The 25,211-nt window shown below is 37.6% G+C and overlaps 2 protein-coding genes across 4 annotated transcripts in view; one reads left to right on the forward strand and one right to left on the reverse strand.

Annotated features, from left to right (window-relative positions):
• The window catches only part of fam184b (family with sequence similarity 184 member B), a 44,467-nt gene extending 31,193 nt beyond the window's left edge, over positions 1-13,274 (forward strand). The window contains exons 8-19 of the mRNA XM_084402048.1: positions 1,176-1,355; positions 1,661-1,767; positions 3,502-3,619; positions 3,694-3,876; positions 4,179-4,395; positions 7,720-7,850; positions 7,951-8,114; positions 9,900-10,064; positions 10,814-10,922; positions 11,014-11,118; positions 11,248-11,504; positions 12,739-13,274. Of these exons, the coding sequence (XP_084258174.1) occupies positions 1,176-1,355; positions 1,661-1,767; positions 3,502-3,619; positions 3,694-3,876; positions 4,179-4,395; positions 7,720-7,850; positions 7,951-8,114; positions 9,900-10,064; positions 10,814-10,922; positions 11,014-11,118; positions 11,248-11,504; positions 12,739-12,829 (1,827 nt within the window). The 3' untranslated portion in view covers positions 12,830-13,274. The remainder of the gene's footprint in view (positions 1-1,175; positions 1,356-1,660; positions 1,768-3,501; positions 3,620-3,693; positions 3,877-4,178; positions 4,396-7,719; positions 7,851-7,950; positions 8,115-9,899; positions 10,065-10,813; positions 10,923-11,013; positions 11,119-11,247; positions 11,505-12,738) is intronic.
• A 139-nt stretch (positions 13,275-13,413) lies between these two features.
• haspin (histone H3 associated protein kinase) lies at positions 13,414-24,646 on the reverse strand. Of its 3 annotated transcripts, XM_084402051.1 has the most exons (19): positions 24,514-24,646; positions 23,657-23,835; positions 23,438-23,542; positions 22,961-23,131; positions 22,785-22,872; positions 22,081-22,670; positions 21,422-21,572; positions 20,789-21,226; positions 19,861-20,035; positions 19,493-19,653; positions 17,732-17,917; positions 17,430-17,515; positions 17,281-17,343; positions 17,017-17,108; positions 16,855-16,934; positions 14,972-15,060; positions 14,727-14,869; positions 13,850-13,952; positions 13,451-13,747 (listed from the first exon to the last, which is right to left on the reverse strand). In XM_084402051.1, the coding sequence occupies exons 2-19, from the start codon at positions 23,821-23,823 to the stop codon at positions 13,543-13,545; spliced, it is 3,093 nt and encodes a 1,030-aa protein (XP_084258177.1). In that variant the 5' UTR covers positions 23,824-23,835; positions 24,514-24,646; the 3' UTR covers positions 13,451-13,542. The 3 variants fall into 3 exon arrangements, with proteins under 3 accessions (XP_084258175.1, XP_084258176.1, XP_084258177.1); XM_084402049.1 differs by having other exon boundaries at positions 13,414-13,747; positions 20,789-21,572; positions 24,514-24,641; XM_084402050.1 differs by having other exon boundaries at positions 13,414-13,747; positions 20,789-21,572; positions 23,657-23,830; positions 24,514-24,637.
• Between the last annotated feature and the right edge of the window lie 565 nt (positions 24,647-25,211).

A 25,211-nucleotide genomic window follows, 5' to 3' on the forward strand; every position in this document is an offset into this window, starting at 1 on the left:
GCTGACATTAATGTGATAATAAATTATCCACATGAGCAATTGTTTTATTAGAAATGAACTAGCAGTACTCATTGCTGTGATTCAAACAATTTATGCCCTCCTGTTTTAATCGCTTCAACATTGCTTGTTTAACTGGCGGTTCTCTTTTGCTGGACCTGCAATCCACAACCCTATGGAGACAAGAATGGGACATGACCCACAAACTGAGAATCACCGCTACACACAGATGACTCAATTTCCTGTGACACCTTATTGAGCTTATAAAAATTTAGTTGGTAATGGTATTTATCAACAAGATCCCTGAACGGGTCATCAGGCTTCTTCGCTGTAGCTTTTACAATGTACAGTGAAATGTGCTTGCCCTGCATTTTTTACTACACACTTAGACATTTAGACATTACTACTGCAATTCATATATAATACATTTGTAGGATTTTTTCACTGTAATACACCAGTTTTGTACACTACCGTTCAAAAGTTTGGGGTCAATACATACATTGTGTAATATGTTTACAGTTTAAATGAACTGTTTTTTTATTTATTTAATTTGAATTTATTTTAAAATGTAATTTATTCCAGAGATGGCAAAGCTGAATTTTTAGTATCATTACTCCAGTCTTCAGTGTCACATGATCCTTCAGAAATCATTCTAATATGCTGATTTGCTGCTCAGTTAACTTTTTTTTTTAATTATTATCACAGAAACTGTTTTCAGGGTCCTTTCAATGTCAAAAGAACAGCATTTATTTGATATAAAATACATTATAACATCAATTAATTACATACATCCTTGCTGAATAAGACAAATATTTCTTAAAAAATAAAAAAAAGAGAGAAAATCTTATGGACCCCAAACTTTTTAATGGTAGTATAAGATAATTACAAATCACAGAAAAAAAAAGATGTCTTTATAAATTTATTTTTGCGACAACATTACTGGTAATTGAGTGTAGTGGGAAACCAATTTACTCTATCAGATTGAAATACACCCTATAACAATCCCCATTTTATTCTCTTGTAAACGACTTTTAACCTCATGTTGCTCTAGATAAAGATTGTATTATTCTATTCTAACTGAAGTTGATTTTCTTTGTATGGCTCACATGAATTTTATTTCACACCTGAGTGGTTTCCACATGCTAATATGGTTCTTACGAATGTTTCCTGGCTTGCAGATGGCGAAATTGGAGGGGGTGATTCAAACGCTGGAGAAAGAAAGAGAAGAGGAGGAGGAAAGGGCAAAAGAGAGAGAGAAGGAGTGTGCAGAGGTGGAGCGGCAGTCGGCATATGGCCTGGAGTGTGTACGAGTGAAAGAAGAACTGGAAAACATGCACAGGAGTATGCAGCAAATACAGGTTCTCGCTCCAGTTTGCTCAACACACACTTCCATCTGACATGAGGACAGAGTGTCAGTGATGTCCCTTTCCATTACTGCACAGCTCTATCACACATTCTCACAAGCACACACAGATCTGCAAATCCCCTATGGCAGCACTAGGTTCTGCTGATCTCAGCAGATCTGTGCCGCCCAAAGGAAAGAAAGACATCAACATTCACCTAGCAACCAGTCTACTTTTTTTTCTCTCTTAAATCATGGATCTATCCTTCCATCCATGAATCCATCTATCCTTGTCCTCCTTTCTTTTTATGTGTCCCACAGGAGGAGTTTGCTGCACAGAAGGAAGCGTTACAGGCAGAGATTTCTGCTCTACAGCAAGAGAGAGACATTCTACAACAGTCCAATCATGGTATAGAGGAGAGAATCAGGTGTGTCTGAATGACAATCAGACAAGATAATTTCAGTTGATTCAAATATTTAATTGATACATTTTTATGATGTGAAACAAACGAATTTGAAGCATATAAGCACTGACACTGCAAGTCAAACTGCATCTCTGCAACTGCATCTCAGTGTTGTACAGCACTTTAAGTCAATCGATCAGTAAAAGTCAATTAAATATATATTTTGTAACATTTTGGATGGATTCCCCCAACCACCTGCACACAAAAAAATCGATCGTTCTGCACGAATTGCCTAGGCTATGTGACGTATAGCATCAAAGCTAAGAAATTCTACAACTTTGTAACAATATTCGAAGTAAAGTCTCTATTTGAAAGGATTATTGCCGCTTCCAGACATCAGTGTATAGGCCTATTTTACAAATGAAACAGAATTTTTTTGCTAGTACTTATTTGTATTTAAATGTCAGAAACATAAAATAAACATGGTTGAAAACACTGAACAGTTGTGATGTATGACAAGCGCTAAACGCGTCTGTCTCATGCTCAGCGCCTGCTAAAGAGCAAATGCAGCTTTGAATTTAGCGGTTGATGACGTGACACACAGAATGTTCTCATCACATCGGTGTGATTTATATTTTTTATGAAAACCGTGATGCATTTTTCAGGATTATTCAATGAATAGATAATTTTAAAGAACAGTATTTATTTGAAATAGAAATCTTTTGTAACAATTTCAAAAAATTCTTTACTCCCACTTTTGATCAATTTAATGCATATTTGTGACCCTGGATCACAAAACCAGTCATAAGTCGCATGGGTATATTTGTGGCAAAAGCCAACAATACATTGTATGGGTCAAAATGATCGATTTTTCTTTTATGCCAAAAATCATTAGGATATTAAGTAAAGATCATGTCCCATGAAGATATTTTGTAAATTTCCTACCATAAATGTATAAAAAGTTTATTTTTGTGAGTGAATGCTGCACAATCGCGAACATAAATGGACAACTTTAAAGGTGATTTTCTCAATGTTTCGATTTTTTTGCACCCTCAGATTCCAGATTTTCAAATAGTTATATCTCGGCCAAATATTGTCCTGTCCTAACAAACCATACATCAATGGAAGGCTTATTTATTTAGCTTTCAGGTGATGTATAAATCTCAATTTCAGAAAATTGACCCATGTGACTGGTTTTGTGCTCCAGGGTCACATTTGCTGAATAGAAGATTCATTTCCTTAAAAAAAAAACCCACTTACTGACCCCAAACTTTTGAAAGGCTGTATCATTGTGTGTAAATCATTGTGTAAAAAGGGCAGTGGTGTAGTCGAAGCCAGATGCACGTATCTCTGTACCCTCTTGTTTAGCTGCTCCAAAAGTCCATAGTCTATGGTTGTGTAGCTTCCCCTTAAACTGTATCCCATGATGTTTTGTGAAACTCGCAATTCTTTGTTGTAATCGGTGCATTATCACTTCTATCATTCTACCTTTCCCCACCCTTAACAACTTACCGTAGTTAACAGGCGTCAGGGAAGCTTGTCAGTGAGTGGAGACACTCACGCTTAAGCAATGCCAGGTAAAAATGACTTCAATGTCTCGTTGTGTGTGGGGGAGAGAGCAGGAGAAAAAGACAGAGCGCGCGGTCTACAGATCAGTGGTTTTTAAAACTGTTTGATGCTAAGGACTTCCAAAATATAGGAAACCACTTTTTTGGGTAGAGGGTGTAGTTTTATTTACTAGAATGTGTGTGTGTGTAGGCTACAGTTTGAGAAGCAGTTCTCTGATCAGATCGTGGAACTGAAGAGAGAAAGAGAAGAAGAGATCAGAAAGCTGAACCAACAGTGGCAACACAGAGTAGAAGAACTGCAGACACAGGTAACACACAATGTTAGTTTCCTCAGACGGTCAGATCCATCATACACACATTATTTTTCCATCTCTGTGTGTAGTTGGAGGAGAGGAGAACACTCTCTGAGAAGTTGGAAGGAGAGAGAGAGAGACGTTACGCCAATGGAGAGATGGAAAGAATGAAGCAGGAGATCCAAAAGACAAGAGATATGAACAGTTCACTCAGATCTCAGCTTCACTCCACCATTCAGGAGAAAGAAAGACTGATAAGGCAGCAGTTACAGGTGCGTATACACTAGTGATGTCAGGATATTCAAATATTTCTCATGATTAATAATATAATTAGCATCATTATTATAACAGAAATTTACGTTAAAGGGGTTTCCATTCGTTGGAACACAAAAGAGGATGTTTTTTCTTCTTCTTCTGTATAATCAAAGTAAAGGGGGTCTAATGATGTTTTGGACCCCATTGACTGATATTGTGTGGACAAAAACAGTTGGAATTATGACAGAACACATACACAACTTGGAAATAACTCTTCATGTTGTTAATTTTGTGTTGTCTTTGTATCTGTGTACTGTAGGTGGTAAAAGAGGAAGATGAGGATGAGGAGGATGGAAAGGCTACAGAAGAGAGGGAAGAGGAGAGGGAAAAGTGGAGGTGGCGTGAACGAGAGGAGGAGTTGTTGCGTGTGGAGAGGTTAAATCACCAGCGTGCTCTTCAGGCCCTGGAAACACAAGCCAATGAAGAACTTCAGTCGGAGAGACAACGCTTACTCACTCAGCACAAACTACAGCTGGGTAACCATCACACCTCATACAGAATGTTTTTTGCAAACCTCAAAGTAAAAATTTGGCTCTGGTTCTGGTTCTCATTCAGGGAGCTGGTACCCACTTGTCACACTACAGAGGGGGCTGCAAGATGGCTTGAAATTGTTTAAAATAAGACAAAACAAAGTTTAAAATAAGCAAAAACAGCTAAAAATCTAGATGTAAGCTGAAATCGTATTTCTTATTTTAATGTTCTCTTAACACCTGCCATTTTTATTTAAGAACCAGGGTTCTCATTATCTTGGACAACTTGGATATACTGTATGAGAGATTTTTAAAAGAACTTTGATTTCTAGATGTAGAAAAGTCTTGAAAATGTTTAAAATCTTAAGTCATTTAAATGTTTTATTATACATAGTTGCTATGTAGGCTGCTTCCGAAAACTTTGGCAGTGATTTGTTGCCACTCTGCCTTATCAGGCAATAACTTTGTAGGCAGCGTTTGCGCATGAAGGTGCCTCACTAAATTTGATTTTGGACAGATTTCTGAGGCAGCGTAACCGTTTAATGATCTACAGCAAAATAGAGAATGGAAAACACAGGATTATGGCATATAAAAGGCAGTGAAGGATACATCTATGCTGCATTGAAAAATCGGCGTTCAGGCTACGTTCAGACTGTCAGTCCAAATCCGATTATTTGTATATCCGATTGGAATTTCATCTAAAATTATTGACGTCCACACTGTGTATCGCAACTGTTCAGATCCGATTTGTGTGTCCATGCTGCCCTTTTGTTTTCTGGAATATCTGCTTTGGTTTCTATGGAAATGACGTTGCGTTGGTCGGAAACATGACAAAGGCTGCGACTGCGTCCGAAAACTTAGGCAGCTGACTTGTTGCCTCGCTACCCTATCATGCAATGACTTTGCAGGCAGCGTCTGCTCACGAAGGTACCTTACGAAACGGATTTCAGACTTCTGAGGCAGCGTAACGGTTTAATGATCTACAGCAAAACAGAGCGAGCTTTGGTGAAAACAAAGTGAATATTTAGTTACTACAATAGTAGTTTCATCATAAGCAGAAATGTCATCTTAAGTGGAAACCGTTAATCAAAAATGTACATTTACGCACAAACTGACGACCAGCCGCCAACTTTCAGACGCCATCTTTATTTTTCTAGCTCAACTGTCTCAGAATGGAAAGCACAGGATTGTGGGATATCAAAGGCAGTGAAGGATACATCTATGCTGCCTTCAAAAACCGATCAGATGAAGGTATCTCAGGAGACATGAAGTGAAGCTAACATTGGATTCGGACATGCCTTGATGCCTTCAGACCTTGGAATGCGTCTTCCTAAGGCAGCATTTATCAGTTTTTGGATGCAGCCAATGTGTAACCGCCACTAATGTCTCCATTATATTGTCATTATCTGTTCGTCCGGCACTTTGCAACAACACAGCATTGGTTTGGCAGCGAATTTCAGCATGTTTCCTATAACAACGTCTGACGTTTACATTTTACGTGGCGTGAGAAAGTCACATAAACCACGCAAAATCCGATCAGATCAGTCAGACTGAAACGGATTTCCAGAAAAGCTTGAAACGGATTTGTAAAAAATCATCTCTTTTTTTTTTTTTTGCTGTTCACACTAGCTAAATCTGATTTCAATCGGATACGTATTTCTGATTTCAGAGTTTACAGAGAATGTTCTGAAAAAGAGAAAATATCCAGTGAGCGGCAGTTCTGTGGGTGAAGATGCCTTGTTGAGTAGAATGGCCAGACTGGTTTGAGCTGATAGAAAGGCAACAGTAACTTAATCGCTCGTTACAACCGAGGTATGCAGAACAGTATCTCTGAACATGTCGAACCTTGAAGCAGATGGGCTACAGTAGCAGAAGACCAAACCGGGTGCCACTCCTGTCAGTTAAGAACAGGAAACTGATGCTACAGTTTGCACTGACTCCCCAAAACTGGATAAGAGAAGATTGGAAAAACGTTGCCTGGTCTGATGGGCCTTTATTCCGGCTGCAACATTCAGATATGGTAGGGATCCATCCTGCCTTGTATCAATGGTTCAGGCTTCTGGTGTAATGATGTAGGGGATATTTTCTTGCCACACTTTGGGCCCCTTGGTATTAAGCTTTTATTTGAATTAATTAATTGAGCATCGTTTAAACACCACAGCCTACCGGAGTATTGTTGCTGACTATGTCCAGCCCTGTATGACCACAGTGTACCATCTTCTGATGGCTACTTCCAGCAGGATAATGTGGCATGTCACAAAGCTCAAATCATCTCAAACTGGTTTCTTGAGCATGACACTGAATTCACTATACTCAAATGGCCTCCACAGTCACCAGATCTCAATCCCATAGAGCATCTTTGGGATGTGATGGAATAGGATTAATGAGAGCAGCTCTGTTTTTATAGCAGAAATATCAGAAATATCTTTGTGGCCCTTTAAATATTGTCTTTGACACTGGGAGGCCTTGGAGTCAAAAAGGTTGAGGACCACTGAGGCAGAGCATATTGTCTAACACAACTCACATGAACAAAATATAACAAAATGACAGATACTGAATATTGTGCACTACATACAGCTAATCAGAAACATATTAGAATTAAATTAGCATGGCTCATCAATGAAGAAAAGCACATAAATATGTGCAATCATTTATCATATGTGTAGTTTTTGTCAAGATTTGGCAGTCCATGATAAACTTGTAATTTGAATGCTTGGCAAGGGCAAATCTTTTGACTTGTGGCATTTAATTTACATTTTTGTTGTATCAAAGGGTGTTTGTTTTTTTATACGGATATTATCTAACTCATCCTTTAGCCTTATCTGCTATCATTAGGAACATGAAATGAAAATGAATGTTAATTAAAGGACTAAAATGGAGCATGATAAATGGAAAGTGCAGACAGAAAAGAAAAGCAGGATATCTTGGTCTGTTAAAAGGTTTATTCATATTATGCTGATAATATTCCCATAGCTCTACACTCTGACTTTACCAGAGTATATGTGAATGTTAATTAGAAAATGATGTGCCTGTAAACAACAACAGCAATGTGAAAGTTTGTTTGAAAAATAATGTTATTCCTTAAAATGAATTGATGATCATGCATTGCATTTTGCACTACAGCACCATCTAGTGCCACGACTCCTAAAGTAGAGCAGGACTAAAGACGGCGCATGCGGTCACCTTTGTAAGCATGTCTGATCTAATGTATCTATCGACTGTGTCTGTGTGTGTGTGTGTGTGTGTGTGTGTGTGTGTGTGTGTGTGTGTGTGTGTGTGTGTGTGTGTGTGTGTGTGTGTGTGTGTGTGTGTGTGTGTGTGTGTGTGTAGACAAGCAGAAGGCAGAGCTGACCCAGCAGCACACAGAGTGGGTGAGACAGGTCACCCAGAGACACATGCAGCAGATCGAAGACCTTCAGAACGAAATACACACACACACACAAATGATGGCCCTGCAGCAGGTACACACACAATCCAAACAGACACACACACACACACACATAGCATTACACTGTCTCAAGGGGTGAATCACTTCTCTCTCTCTCCCTGTCTCCTTCTCAGGATCTGAAGCAGCAAAACCGCTTACAGTCACTAGAGAGACAGCTGGATGAGAAGAGCAGCGAGGTTCAGGAGCTAAAGAGAGAGAACGAAGATCTGAAAGAACGGATAAGTGCGATGAGTGCACAAAGAGAGGAACAAGATGACCACAATCGTAAACACAAGAGGTCAGTACCAAGATGACAACAAGCAAAATTACACACAGAAGGTCAGTAACAAGATGACCTCAAACACGCACACAGACAGGAGGTCAATAACAAGATGGCCACAAGCATACTCACACAGCAGTCAGTGATGAGAACTGATTGTTGCCTGTCTGCAAAAAATCTTGTCCACATTGCTACGTATTCAGCTAAAGAACTGCTTATTTATTCCCATTTCCACTGAAAATGGATTTGGAACTATTCCATACATTTTACACTACAGAAAATCAGCTCTTCACAAAGTTCAGCTAAAGATAAAAATTCTGTCATCAATTACTCACCCTCATGTCCTTCCAAAACTCTTAAGACTTCCGTTCATCTTCCGTTGACCATGTATGTGCGTTGATCAATGTTCATATATGAATAAAAGCCTTAAAGGGATAGTTCACCCGAATATTTAAATTCTGTCACTAATTACTCTCCCTCATGTCGTTCCAAACCCATAAGACCTTTTTTCATCTTCGGAACACAAATGAAGATGTTTTTGATGAAATCTGAGAGCTTTCTGTCCCTCCATAGACAGCAGTCATTGCAACTTTCAAGACCCAGAAAGGTGTTAAAGACATAGTTAAAATAGTCCATGTGACTACAGTAGTTCAACCTTAATGTTATGAAGTGATGAGAATACTTTTTGTGCGAAAAAAACCCTTAAAATAGTGACTTTATTCAACAATCTCTTCACTTCCATGTCACTTCCTTCCATTTCCATTCCATGTCTGTTGACGTATTGTAAACAGTGCAGCGCTTCTGGGTTCTACGGCTCATTATTGGCTAGCTCCTGGGTCATCACACACATGACCAGCGTCGGCCAATAGTGAGCCTACGTTCTGACGTCATTAAATCTGATCATCATATAAAGCGATTGAGTCTCTTCAGAAGACTTGGATTAAAACTATCGATTCATATGGGTTTCTTTAACAATGTATTTTTGAAACATCAAAATATTAGTGGAATGGCCATTCAATGGAGGGACAGAAATCACTCAGGTTTTATTAAAAGTATCTTAGCTTGTGTTTCAAAGATGAACAAAAGTTTTATGGGTTTGGAACAATGTGATGTAACAAAATAATGACAGAATTTTCATTGTTGGGTGGGTAAACTATCCCTTTGAACCTGCTGGTGTCAAACCTGGAAACACTAACATGAATGCCCTCATCAAGTAATGTTTTCTGAACAATAACAACTTGGACTGGCAAGACTGGCAGAGATAAGATGTGCATTCCGTAGATCTTGTTGATGTGTACGTCGCTTTGCACAGTGGCTCCGGGCAGTTTCTGTCCGTTATCCCGTTATTATCTAAAATAACAGGATTTTATTTAATTAAATGCCATGTTGAATTGATTTAAATTAATTTCATTTGAAATATATTCAATAACTACTGGCTGTTGCATCAAAAGCATCTTGTGATGGCATAAAGAAGCTGAATTAAATTACCTGGATTTAAACCTGTTTTCAAAACTCGAAGGACTTGTAAATAAAGTTCGTAGGCAGGGTATGTACTGTAGTAACACTTACATCATTGTTCGCTCAGCCAGTTATGAGAGTTTGCAGATCTGCCAGCTGAGCACCTGCTCTACCCACAAACACCTGCACGTTTTTGGTGGAACAGTGATTTTTAAATAGAACAAAGATGCCTGAACGTAAATGATCAACTTCATTTTTTCGTGATATTTAGGGACGCGTAAAGATATAGCTCTGCGTGCGAAGCAGAAAATGTGTGATGATGATGTATTTGCATCTGACTTGCAGTTTCCCAGAGGAACGAGATGCAGCTGGTGAAGCGGATGGGTCGGATCACAGGAATAACATGGAGAGTGTGAAGAGAGAGCACAGAATGGAGATCCAGACCATAATATCAGACTTCAGCACCGCCCAAACACGACTACAGGCCCGCATAGTTGCCCTGGAAACAGAGTACCTACTCCTCCCACATCAATAATGCAAAACGCAAACCACACTTACATACAGAATTACCCCAAGCAAGACAATATATGACGATGGCTCACAACTAGGATTTTCTACAGATTTCTACAGAATTGGAGTGTTTGTCAAAGTTTCACACATCCTCTGCCCCTTTAATGCTAATTTATTAAATATAATGGCTAATTTGATAATAATTTTAGCTATTAAATTGTAGTTCCTGTCCATTTAACACATTTTACTATATTTTACCACGCCTAACACTGTATCACTGTATTACAGACTCAATATTGGTGATGTGAAAAAGTGCTGCTATAACTTAACTGCTATAAAGTGCTGCTAATACAAATACAAAGTTCTGTTCAAATTATTAATATTATCTATATTAGAATGCCATAGTCTTTATGTAAGTATGACAGTGTTTTACTACCAAATTAAAATCTAAAATAGGATTTTAAGTATAAACTTAACATGAGAATAAAGACATCATTTTTGTGAATATTCTTAAAATGAGAGGAATAAAGATGTAATATTGCATGAATAAAGTAGAATAATGCTACACCTTTATTCTTGTGTAAATCCTATTTTGAGATTATTCTTGAAACATTTTGACTTGCTTTTTTTTTTCTGTGATATTTTTTGCCAAAACACAGTTGTATTCAAGCCATATATTTAAAAAATGTATGTTGCATTTATTTAATCTTTGTATGTCTGTTTTGTGTGCTTGTATTTTTTGTTTGTAGGTTGAGAGAAAGGGAAGAAAGAGGAAAGAGAAGAGTGGAAGACCTGCACACCATTGCTAAACTACAGGACAAGCTAAGCGAGAGAGACCAACTCATCAAAAGTCTAGTGGTTAGACACGCATGCACACATGGGAGACACAGGATACTCATACTCTTGTGTCTCTTCATCTCTCTTGAATTAATTTCTCTTTCTATTTCAGGAGGATCTCCACCAGCTATCCCAGCATCCAACTCTCTGCAGCGATGAAATATTGAAGCCTTATGACTCCAGGACACAAGCAGGAACCCTCACACCTACTATGAAGGTAGCACACATACACACTGCTCCAAACCCCCACACAACACTGAATTTCCAAAAACAATTCAAGTATCATATAATAACTGAGAGAGGATGTTCATTGAAGCTCAGGATTTAATCTATCTTCTGTATATAGAAAAAGGGGGTTGAGGAAACTAGCATCCCGAACCTCTGCTCATACGATGGGGGGTCACCCAAGCCCAAATGCTCACCAGTTATTGAGCGTGGATTACCCAGTGTGGAACAGAGCGGGCGAGGGAACCCCCTAACAAGGACACACACCCCCACCTCCCCTCATGTTGAACACAGAGCCTCTATCAGACACAGCCGCCCACCTTCACAAGAGGTGCGACATCAGTCCCAGCTTAAAATGAACTACAACCAGCACATCAGGTAAGCTCCCGCATACCCGCAGTCCTGGATCTAACCAGCCAATCCTGAACGTAATCCTTTGCTTTTTAAAACCCGTTTTGTCTTTTTGAGGTAGATTAATACAAATCTCAACATATGAAGTTTGTTCTTATTGAGAATTATTAATGGCAATTTCATTTCATGAAAATGCCAAATGCATAAATGTGATGAATAATATGCAATTATGTAGACTCATTTATCCAAAGTAATAATTATTTTTTAAGTGTAATTCAGGGTTGCCTGGTCTGACATAATAATAACAGGTTTTGAATGGTTATCGGGATGTATTAACTCAAACTAAAACTATAAAAATCATTTTTGTCAATCAAAATAAAGCTAATCACATAATGTTACTAAAACTTAGGTAACACTTTATTTAATGGTGATGTAGTTACATGTTACTTTATGTACTATAGTAGATTATGCATAATTACAAGTAACTAACCCTAACCGTAACTCTTAAGTACATGTAGTTAATTAATATTACTTAGTACTTACAATGTGACATTACCTAAAATAGTGTAACCAAAACGTACACTACAATTAAAACTTATAATATAAATATATATAAATAATGCAAAAATAATCAAATACTTTCTATTTTAGAGTCTCTTATTTAATTTGTATGCCTTTTGTACAGTGCAAGTAGCAGCATTGAACTTTTCCACAGTAAAAAAGTGAACTTACCAACCATTAAAAAACAAAAGTATGGAATTGCTAACTACAGTATATTGGCAAACATGTGCTGTACACAACAGCAGACACTAAGAATACTTGGTGACACGTTACAATAAGGTTCCATTAGTTAACACGAACTTACATTAAAAAAATACTAGTAAAGAAAGTATTAATCTCAGATCATGTTAATTTTAACATTTACAAATATATAATTAAAATCCAGTTATTTAATGGACCTGAGCTGACATCACCTGTTGTATTTTTTTTATTAACTAACGTTAATGAAGAATAATAAACAGTAACACAAGTGTGTTGCATTGTTAGTTAATACATTAACCTTATTGTAAAGTGTTACCAAATACTCTTGAAGTAAAAAAATTTGGTGCATACATTATAACCTAGTTTTGATGAAAAGAAAAACAAAAGTCCATGGACATAAACAACCTTTTCCTGGTTCAGTATTAAAAAGTCTTCTTTTTTTTGTCTCCCAAGATGTCATATCTACATTTCTGGTTCTAATCTTGTGCTTGTGTTTCAGGACTCCTGCTGAGCAGAGGGTTATTGAAACAGGGCCTGATGGACAAGACCCTCAAAAACAGGAGTGGTTCACCAAATATTTCTCTTTTTGAGGTCCTACTGAACATTTGGCTGTATCTGTCCCCAACATATTGAGAACAGGATCACCAAAGTCTCCTTTTCTGCATAATTACACTCAACTGCAAGCTAACACCAAATAAGCTTTTCTACAGGACGCATCACACTATTATCATGATTAACAAAATGCAGCACACAGACCCAATGTCTTAAATTGTTACAAAAATAAAGAGATTATGCATTCGGTCATAAACGATGAAGGACAACAGGACACTAAGGTCATAGAGTGAGTGGACATATCAAAGAGCTGAAAGAAGAGAATGTTCCTGTGTAGAGGCTTCCTCCATTGATGCTTGACGTGTGGTCTCTCTCCCAGCATAAGGATGATTATACAAGGTCAAAAAACTGAACAATTCTGCACCAAATTCTACATGGACCTCTATTAATTAATAAAATGAACTGCCAAGTTTGGATTACTGGAAATATGGTGTGGAATGTTGAGACTTTTCTTAAACAAAAAAGAGAATGCAAGAATAACTGGTTTCGCCATACTATGCCAAAACTCTAACCGTCTCAAGATAATTAATGAGTATCAATAAATTACATATTTTTATTTTTTAAATTGCATGATAGCCCATTTTCTTTATTTGTTTTTTAATATCCTTTTTATAGAACATTTTACTTGCCCTGGACTGGTTAATCTAAATATACAGGTCTATATATATTGTGTTAATTAAAACAAAAAGTTTCACTGAAAGAATGTGCAGTTCATAAGAGCTTCTGTAGCTGATGGATAATTCAGGATCTCCGACTGGAGAGATTTGAGGGCGCTCTTCAGTGTCCTCTGCTGGTTGGACTTTGCTTTGTTCTTGTAGTTCATAGTCAAAAGCTTATCGGCCAGATAGTGCAGCCACAACACATTGGAATGGGGATTATACATGGACCAGCAGTTACTGAGAAACAGAGAATGAAAAAAAGAACAATGAGAATCATCAATCCTTCATTTAGAATGAAAGAATTTGAAATATCTTTCTGTCTGAGGCTGAAGCACACACTTGTTTTCTTTCTTCATTAGGCGGTAGACTTCAAACTGGTAATCTCCCTGTCCCATAAACAACTCTTCATCAGAAGAGATATCGCATGACACCGTCAGTCCATCTGAGAGAGAGAGAGAAAAGTGTTTAAGCATTTAGAACATTTTCCAATTCATGTGTATCAGTTTTACTTACATTTTCAACTCTTGTACCAAGAGTAAAAGTTGCTAATTTTGACAAAATGAAACTCTCTCTTCATACATTTTCAACCAGCTTTGTATTGTTACAATGACCGTGGTACGTTCACTGATAATCCTACAAATGTGTACTCTCTCTCCATGTTACAGTGACCAAGACATTGTTTATTTGTCGGCAAAAGTCCGGCATGCAGGTAACATGAAGAAAAAGTACATATTGTTCATTTAAATATACTACCAGTACCAACATTCTAACAGTACAAAGCTGGTTATGAAATTGTTGAATTTACTAATGGCTAGCTAGTTTGGGACCAAATATTGATTTGTAGTTAATTTATGGGAAATGTAAGTTTATTTTGATAATTTTTCTTGGAATGGTTTAGCTTTACAAATGCAAATCAACAACATTTATAAAAAGAAAAAAAAAGTTAAAGACTCATTTAAGATTCAAACTGTTCATTGAATCTCAAAATAATGTATGATTTTAATTGTTAGATAAATTGCAGTTAAGACGATCAAGGAAGGCCTCTGAAGTCACCATTTTAAGAGTAAGGCTAGGGGGGATACATGCTAAATTGATTGAATGTTGGATAATAGTTAATAAACATGGGATTTGCAACTCTATCACCTTAAAAACTACATTTATGAGACTGAAAAATTTGTGCCAAAAGGAGTTAGAGAAAGTTCTGCATTGGACTGACCGATCTCCAGGCGTGAGAGTGAGTAGTCAATAATATTGACGTGAACCCCTCGGGTCTCTATGGAATGCGCTGTTCCGTTCAGAATGAACTCATTGTGCTTGTGCTTAACATTCTTCACCAGGATGTTTCCCCAATGAAGATCTCTGAAACATCAGCACACAACACCACTAACATCAGCTTACACTGACAGCATATACAGAAATGTGTATGCATCTACATTTAAATTTCAGCTTCAAACTTGTTACCTGTGTTCAAAGCACAGGGCTTGCTCAGCTACAGCCAAAGCTGCAGTGACTTGATGAAGAACACTCTTGGCCTGGGCCATGGAAGTTAGCTGCAATGGTACACACAAACAAACTTTTTTAGTAGTCATAATGATCCAATATAGCTCAAAGTATATGGACAATCACTTCTAATTAACAGGTTTAGATATTACAGTAATTCTTAAAGGGATAGTTCACCCAAAAATGAAAATTGTTATCGTTTACTCATCCTTGTGCCATTCCAAACCGTAAGATTTTTGTTGTTCTTCAAAACACAAATTAAGATTTTTTTTAAATGAAAGCTGAGATTTATGCCAGTCCACCAAAACTTTTTTTGAACACAATGTTCATAAAGACATTGTAAACTAAATCCAAATTAAACAAACGGTTTAATGCAAGTCCTCTGAAGAGACATGAAGACTTTACACATCAAATATGGTAAAAGGAACTATGCTTTACTGATGTGCGAGAACCAATGAGGTTTGTTCTTGTGCCTTAAGCAAATAAGGTTAAGAATCAGTTTACCATATTCGATGTGCTCTGCATATGTGCGTTGATCAAAAGTTATTGTGTCTCTTCAAAAGATTTGGTTTAAATTAAATTAAACTATTCACTTTTATTATCCTTTTTGAACTTTTGGTGGAATGGACTTTCAGTGGTTTCATTAAAAATATCTTCATTTCTGTTTAGAAAATTAAAGCAAGTTATATGAGTAACAGAATGTAAATTTTTTTGGTGAAATAACTCAAATCAATTCATGTTAAACCATATAATGACAAAAGCATCAGCGAGGTCCTTCACTAAAGTGAAGGGGTCTGAATTCACCCCAAAGGTGTTCAGTGGACTTTAGGCTTTATAGAATACCTGGGCCCGTATCCCTAAAGAATTTTTGTGCAAAAAGTGGCTCCTAGCGGCCAAATTCTAAGAAAATTCTCAGAGTCATGACGTTTTCTTAGAATTTCCCCTAAAAGTGACACGAAAATCCCAGTTAATATAAAAGCTATTCCTCAAGATTCCTAGCGCTTGAAAGGGCTCCTAAGGCGAGATCTGCTAAGAGCAGGGAAGAGAACTTTTAGTGGCTTAGGAGTTCCCCTAAGCAGCTGCACAAAATGGCCAACAGAGGAGGCAGGAGAGATGTCCTAATCCCATTTGTTAACAAGCCTTCATAAATAGACCAGCCAGCAATCACAGACATTGATAAAAGCTGAGCCGTGTTACCCTCGTTAAGACCACACTGAGTTGTAACGTTGCAATTTCTACTTCATTAAGGACAGCCCCTTGAGATAGGCCATCTTGTTTTCAATTGGGTCCATATGGGAGTGAAAGTACAAAATATGCCAGCTAGGATATTAATATGAGCAAATAAGACACGAATCATTATTTGAACAGGGTGTAATGAGCTTAAGTTTTCACATATTTTAGATTCTAATGTTAGGCTATAACCCCTACAGCTTACTATTCATTTTCCAGATATTTTCTTGAATGGGAAATATTATTTACAATTACAGTCTGCATAAGATTAGAGTGTATAATTAGGTTTATTGATTTGAGGGTACATCCTTTGCTCATTATCACCAAAAGTTCATTTTCATCAAACTTGTAGGATCAACCAATCACGGCTTTTGAAATGATGACTCATACCTAGCAACGGGGTCAACCACACCTCCTCACTAAGATAGGATTTTCCATCCATTCCTTGCTCAGAGTTCACTGAAAATGTTCTGGAATCACTTCTAAGCTAAAACTCCTGGCAAGGAATTTTTAGGTTAAGTTAGGAGCTCTCTGAGAGGATTCTCAGAATCTTTAGGGATACGGGCCCTGGAATAGACAAACCTGTATAAATATGGAAACCTGTGCGCGAGTACCTTTCCATTAATGTTCTCTAGATCACTCCCTCCAAACTCAAACTCCAGGATTAAAAACAGCTGCTCGTCATCAAAGAAATCTGTGCCAACAGAAGCAATACATGAATGGTCATTAAATATAAAACTATTTAAAGACATAAATTGTTTACACATTTAGCTTACCGGGTCTGTCATTCTCTGATCCCTTCTGACGGTCAAACTTGTCCCAGGCTTTGAGCAGAGCTTCAGGATAACGTCCACGGACACAATGTAAACTAAAAAGTAAACGAATTGTTCACCCAAAAAGGTAAAATTATTGAAAAACTTTTTACAAAAACAATTTTCTTTTTTATGTGTGCATTCTTAGAAATATAACATGCAAACTTCCAATCACCTCATTTTACACTTATATAAGCTATAAAAATATTAAAAAAAGTACAAGCATACTTGTTGAGCCCAATGAAACCATCTGACTTGTTAATCTCCTTTAGGTTAAGGCTGCTTAGCTCTCTGTAGGAACATTGAAGATGTGTTGAATATTAACACCATTCATTCAAATGTATAACATAATTGTTGAGATATGCCAGAGATCCTACTTGGAAATGATGATTTCATGGAGGATTTCACAAAATGTTTTCTGGTGTTCACCGTTGACCTGCTGACTGCCTTCTACTGGGATGATCTATAGAAATTACATTTAAACAGTCATTTTTGTATGTTTAAGAAATAATTCTGCTTACAAATCAGTGACTAAACATCTATTTACATATATAGATATACATATAAGTTAAAAATGTATTTTAAATATTATGTTTGCATTAAGTCACCCTGTGATGTGCAAGACAGTAAATAGTATGCTTCTACAATGAAATTGTATATGGATAAATTGAGCACATACTTTGAGAGCGACGGTCTCATTGGAATCGTTTATAGTTGAGAAGACCTCTCCAAATGTCCCTTCGCCAATTTTGTTACAGTGCTTCATGCGAGCTGGAGGGATACAGTCACTAAAGGAAATTGGGCCGCTCTGCTGACATTCCTGATACACTTTTTCTGCATCGCTGATATCCTCATCATATGAAGTCTGGAACACAAAGGCAGAGTAAAAAGGGAGAAAAGAGACATCATAGAGATTAGCTGTAATAGAGAAATAACTGGAATAAAAGAGACATCAATTATCTTAGAAAGTAACTGAAAAAAAACAAAAAAAACATTAACAATTATATTATATTGTAGACCGTACATTATTCTATTATACTTGTAACACTTCTGCTGAACACAAAAGAAGATATTTTGAAGAATGTCGGTCACCAGACAGTTGATCGACCCCATTGACTTCCATGGAAAAAAAAAAAAAATACTATGGAGGTCAATGGGGCCCATCAACTGATTGGTTCCCGACATTCTTCAAAATATCTTCTTTTGTGTTCAACAGAACAAATAAATTCATACAGGTTTGAAACAACTTGAAGGTGAGTAAATGATGACAATTTTCATTTTGAAGTGAACTAATCCTTTAAAGGGATACTCCACTTTTTTTGGAAATAGGCTCATTTTACAACTCCCCCAGAGTTAAACAGTTGAGTTTTACCGTTTTCGAATCCATTCAGCCGATCTCCGGGTCTGGCGGTACCACTTTTAGCATAGCTTAGCATAGATCATTGAATCGGACAAGACCATTAGCATCTCTCTCAAAAAAATGACCAAAGAGTTTCGATATTTTTCCTATTTAAAACTTGACTCTTCTGTAGTTACATCGTGTACTAAGACCGACGGAAAATGTAAAGTTGCGATTTTCTAGGCTGATATGGCTAGGAACTATACTCTCATTCCTGCGTAATAATCAAGAAACTTTGCTGCTGTACCATGAGTGCAGCAGAAGTAATGATATGACGCAGCGCCTGAAAATAGGTCTAATAGGTTAGACAAACTTAGTCTCGGTCACGTTGGAAGTTACCGAGCTGGGGACTATTATCAGGCGCTGCGTCATATCATTACGCCTGGTACGGCAGCAAAGTTTCTTGATTATTACGCAGGAATGAGAGTATAGTTCCTAGCCATATCAGCCTAGAAAATCGCAACTTCACATTTTCCGTCGGTCTTAGTACACGATGTAACTACAGAAGAGTCAAGTTTTAAATAGGAAAAATATCGAAACTCTTTGGTCATTTTTTTTGAGAGAGATGCTAATGGTCTTGTCCGATTCAATGATCTATGCTAAGCTATGCTAAAAGTGGTACCGCCAGACCCGGAGAATGGAATCGAAAACGGTAAAACTCAACTCTAACTCTGGGGGAGGTGTAAAATGAGCCTATTTCCAAAAAAAGTGGAGTATCCCTTTAACATAAGCAGGACTTAACATAACAAAGACTTTTTGTCTCACAAATCTGACTTTTTCTTAGAATTGCAAGATTATATCTCATAATTCTTTTTTTTATTCCATGGTGGAAACAAGCTTCCACAGTGGAAAACTATGCATTATGAACCAATTCTCTTTTGAGACAAATGCAAAACTAAAAGAAATCGAATTATTTCAGCATTTCTGAAATATGAATAAACCACGCAAACTGTATATTTATTAGGGATACAGTTTCTTGAATTAAAGGAGACCTTTATTTACATAGCCTAACTGTTCATTAGAGTTAAGGAGTGTCTTTACCATGGGGGAGTTCATGGTGGACCGGAGCATGCGTAAAGGTGTGACTCTGGATGGTGTGAAGAGAGGGGAAGCAAACAGGTCTAGACTAGTGGTGTCAGCTGGAAAACCAGAGCCTGGGGACTTCAGATGAGACTGTACCAAGCGCCGTGGGGTCGGAAATGCTGCAGTACACACATTTATACAGAACATTTAAGGAAAGGTGACTTTCAAGTTTCAAGCTTTCAAGTTTTTTTAAAGGGAGAGGTAACAGAACAAGTCAACCATCATGTACCATTCTAAATTATGCGAACTTTGGGCAGTTTGGAATATGAATCAAAAACATTTTGTTTGTGTCTACTGGCTTTATCTGGTCTGCTGCAAACACATACCAGTTTTCTTCTTATGTAGGGACAGTGCTGCCTTTAGTCGTCCCCAGGAGTGTGTCGTGAGTGTGTCAGGAGTGAAGTTGGCCAGGATGGAGGAGAGATTCATTTGCGACATTCTGATAGGCGTCACAGCCAGACCAATCCCACTGGTGCCCTGCAGCCAGCCACATGTTGTTTCCTGCATGAACGAACAGAAAAAAAAGACAAGGAGCTGAAACCTTTGATTACAATTAATTGTTTCTGCAAAACAATGGCAGTTTCCTTCCCCCTGAAAAATAACACCCTGTAGAATTGAAAGTCAAAATACCTTTAGATTTAATTTACTAAATACAAACTGAAGATATCCAAAGGAGGCCGTAAACACACACCCCGTGGTGTAGGGGTGACTTTACATTCTACATACTGATAAAAACTCAAAGAGGTAGAGCATTTTTCTGGGTAGTCAGATGTTGGTCTGGGATAAATAAATTAATTTTGCTTATTGTATTATAATAAAAATAAGATAGAGACATATAAGATTAATTAAGTTGACAAAAAATTGCATAAAAATACGGTTACAAAATGAATATGGGTCTGTAGGCTTAACGTGTTAATTTAGTGTGATTAATATATTTATGAAATAACTAAATCATTATGAATAAATAAAAAGTGAATACCAAAAATACATTCCTCTTGACCATGCATACATTTTGTAATAAAGATTTGAAATAAGCACTTCCAAATTGAATTACAGATGGGATGCAAGAACATATTATGAGTAAATGAAAAAATAACTCAATTGTAAAGTGGATTGCTGTGAACTACATTCCAGTGAAAGACAGTGATACCTAAATAAACAGTTTTAATTACTTCTCAAAGAATGTGAGAAAATGAATATTGTAAAAGTAAATGTTATAGCAGAATGAATGTATTCTTGACCATGATAACTGACCGCTGCATACGTGTCTGCTCCAGCAGATAACATGCTGCACCCAGAACTGTAGTCTCCTGACACAGCCTTTGTTCGTCCTTCCTTTTTCCTCCGTTTTTCATTCAACTCTCCATTACCCCTCTTAGACCAGCGGCTGACGTTCAGTCCACTCACACAAACTTTACGACCGGTCCCAGTACCAGCACCTGTCCGTTCTTTAGGCACAGCAGGCGGTCGTGTTTTGCTACGAGATGCAGAGGCAGGTGGAGAGACCGGAGGTGGTTGGAATGATGCGGACAAGTGTCGAACAACCGCTTCAGCAGTACTGGGAGTCCTGTGATTTATTGGACTGTTTGGGATATCATTCCCTGTCCCCTTAAAAGGTGGAGAGGTGGCAATTTCCCTGCGAATGATGGGGAGTGTGTATGGCGAGTCAGCGCAGGAAGCTTTTGTCGCCCTCTGGTGGACAAAAGGATCCGCAACCAAATCAAGACGGGGAATGCAGACAGTGAGGGAAGATAACAGACATTCAGCTTTAAGACGGTCAAGAAGGGACAGGTTTGAGCAAATTGCTTCAGCTGAAGAAGAAGTGTTAAGAGACTTAGAGGAGGAGATATAGAGGGACAGAGAGACACAGCTGGATGATGCAGTTACATAGTTTTGGCTGTTTTGTCTAGTTGCCACGGAGGACTCCAAACAGGTTGAGGCAATCTTCTCTTCCTGTTTCCTGCTGCAGCTTTGCGCCGACAGCTGGTCTGAGACATCTATTCTTTTGAGCGCTAAGGCTACATCCATTGTGCGACATCTATATCAACATAAACAGACAGAAATGAACTGGAACTTTTTATTCGAATAAAAACGTGCCAATTTTTACATGCACTAGCGGTCGAAGGTTTGAACACACCAACTCATTCTTTATTATTAGGTTATTATTACGACAGCTTAATGTTACGTAACCAATTGCTGAGAAACAAACTCAACTAGTAATGAAAACATTTGAAGAGTTCAGATGCAAAAGCCTCTAAGTCCCATCTGAAATTTTCTTCTAGAATGATCATTTTTATAAAGCTTGTATATTTAAGTTAAGTAATTTCACTTAAATGACAATTAATAGGTCATTTGCATTGCCATTTAAGTGAAACCATTGAACTTAAATATACGGGCTTGATAAAAATGATCATTCTAGAAGAAAATTTCAGATGGCACTTAGAGGCTTTTGCATCTGAACTCTTCATTTGATCTCTCTAAAAACATTCATAAATCACCAATAGGTTTTTATTTTCTCTCTCTGTAACGTAGCAGCCATTACTCACCTGTCCTTTAGGTCCTCTGCTAAGGATTCTAGGTGTGACGGTGTTAACACGCATCCAAAACCTCTGCTTGCCTGTGCAGACATGGCCTCTGCTTCAGATCCTTCTTTTCTCTGATCCCTCTCTCCATACCCAGCTCTCTCTTCCACAACTGCATCCTCTTCACCCTCCGCTCTCTCTCCAGAGGAGATGTCTGGGTTTGGGAGCTGCTGACTTGTCTTCTCTCGTGGGGTGTGGTCAGCACACTCTTTAACATTCTTCAAACTAGGAGCGCTGTTGTTGTTTTCAGTAGGTTGGTGAAGTTCATCAAAGCTGAGGGAGGAGATCTCACTGATGGAGGGCTCTGGTAAGTTTTGGAGCTTTCTGCAGACCAGTGATGGGGTGCTGGACAGCAGGGGAAGTTTACTTGGAAGCTGCTGGTCATCGCTATCATTGAAAGAGACCTCAACCAGAGCCGTGCGTTTGCGGTTCTTGTTAGCAGCATGGTTATTTGAGTCATGGTGTTCCATGTAGAACGGCTTCTTGCGCTTCTTTTGGGAGAGCAAAGGGAGGAAATCATCTGAGGAATTTAGCGTGCGGTGAAGAACAACAGACTAGGTGAAAAGAGAAGAAGGGGAGAAGTAAGAACACTGATTTTGACAATGACAATCCATCAACATTTTCTCATGTAACACACACAAAAAAGAACAATAAATACTGTTACTTACAATTCGCTTAGTTTGGATGGGTGGTGCTGGTCTTTTGCGACGCGTGACAAACCTGCCCAAATGGGGAGGGTCTAACACTTTCTTGGAACTACAGAGATACAAAGCATTTCACTCATACGGACTCAAACAACGGTTACGACATTCGGTTTTTTGACAAAACGTATAATAAAACTTACCCAGCACGTTCATCAGCAGACGTTTTTGCACGGACTTTCTTCATCGTAAAGGACTCGTCATCATTTTCACTGCTGTTGCTGAGTATTAATTGTTTATATATTTTAGCCTTGTTTTTTGTTCGAGTCTTTCTCACAGCTGTAGTCCTTACTGGTTTTGCATTTGTCTTCTTTCTGCAGAAACACAGCCATACAGAACGGTGAAGGAAAAGATTACTGTTCAGTCCATTTTTAATGGGCTTTAGAATCTTCAATATAAGTCAAATAAGATTAGGAGTCAAATTCAAGGAGCATTAACTAGGTTTCAAAAAAGGTACAAATAAATAAATAAATAATTGAATTTTGCAGTTCTTTAATGTTAGCCTGATTCATTAAACATCATTGGAAGTTGACAAAACTTCTTTGTGAGGACATTTAATTTGTTCCGCGCAACGCGAGTAAAATATGTGTTCTGGTGTGGCATTTTGTCACAGTCCTGACCTGAATGGTGAGGTTGGTGCATAGTTTTCCTCATCACTCATGTTCTCCTTTATGGCAGTCATGGCTTTGCTCTTAGCAGGGCGAGAGGTTGTTTCTCTTCTTTTCCTTAGAACAGAGAACGGAATGATAAACTGGCATGGAATATAACAGCTTTAAAAATAGTCAAACCACAGTTTTGTACTATAAAATGGCAATGAAAAGTGGGTGAGCATGTTTTACCGTTTCTTGGGCTGTGTGGCCTCTGGTATGGACTGATCTGATGAAGGAGTGCTTGAAAAAGAGAAAGCTGCTTTCTTCAGGTCAGGGGAAAACCAAGGCTCCACCTTTCGCATTCGTTTACTGTATGTCTTGATAAACACCGGCCCATTTTTTCCTCTTGCATTCATCTTGGATCTTTACTACAGTGTAGAATTCAAATATTATTATTATATAAGAATGTAGAAACAACATAACTCTCTTTTGAACGTGTAACTCAAACAGTAAAGCAAATGATAGCAACGGCAAGGTCACGGTTTTAAATGAAACCCCTTTGCTATGCTAATGAACGTATTCTTGTGAAGACAACAAAGTGTTTCATTTGTAACACTTCCTTAATAATGTTTAAGTTTCCCAGTCCACAACCTCTAAAAAATCTGTATTTGCATCTTGTATTTTATTGTATTTTTGATGTTACTGGACAATAATTTTTACAGATGGAGATTATTTAACATCTCTTAATGTCAATAAAAATTTAAGAAGCATTATTTGACTGACTACAAGAGATGTTTTAGATTTATTTGTATTGTACATTTCCTAGATAAATGTATATCAATCTGCTTATTATTCCAAAAATCTCCTGACATAGTTTGTATACTAATAACGTTATTTAAAAATAAAAAACACTAACAATCAAAACAAGTAACGTTAGACAATAAACATGAAAACTGTCACTGTTCTCGATTCTCGAAAACACTAACGTTAGTAACACGAAATCGACTGAATAACGTTAACGTTACACGGACAAACCAGTATAACTTACAGGAAACCAATGCGCATATTTTAAAAATGAAAAGCGTTATTTTGACAAGTGAATTTACCGTGATGTGTTATCGACATGCAGATCCCTTCTCGAGACTAGCTGACTTTATAATTAAAAAATAAAAAGTCTTCGATTACAGACACAATGAACAGTACCAATCACCATGATAATAAACCGCTCGCATTCAAACTGGGAAGAGTCGCTGATTGGGTTTTCATCTTCTTCGTGTTTAATGGCCGCTCACTCCTTTGGAACATGACCGCCACCTAGTGTACAATGGCAGCTGTTGCGCCAGATCGGTTTACGACACCCAATTTTTCTTTGCTTGTAGTGTTTAGTAAAACAGAAGGAAGGACACAAGAAAGACCCTACTCATTTCTGAGGACGATGTACAACTAGTTGCTGAGACGACAGCCACTACTCTCATTCCTACTTTACATCCTATCACAAGTTATGAAAATCTATGAATAACTGGAACTTTTTCAAAACAATCGTTGCAATTTCAAACCATCTATTTTGACAGTTGTTTCAACAGAGTTGTGTCTCAGGGGATGCTCCCTCGTGAGGTTTATTTATTTGTTTGTTTGTTTGTTTGTTGTTTTTATTTTTTTTTTGTTTGTTTGTTTTTATAAAATGGTCCATGCAAAGTTGGTTGATAACATATTATAAATTCTACTAGAAGTTAGTCAAAATTTAACACAATAAATACAATGGAACGTGATAAATTCTAGTTAATGTGGTCATGCATAGCTAGTT

This window comes from Rutilus rutilus (assembly GCF_951802725.1).
Source record: "Rutilus rutilus genome assembly, chromosome: 2".
NCBI classification, from domain to species: domain Eukaryota; kingdom Metazoa; phylum Chordata; class Actinopteri; order Cypriniformes; family Leuciscidae; genus Rutilus; species Rutilus rutilus.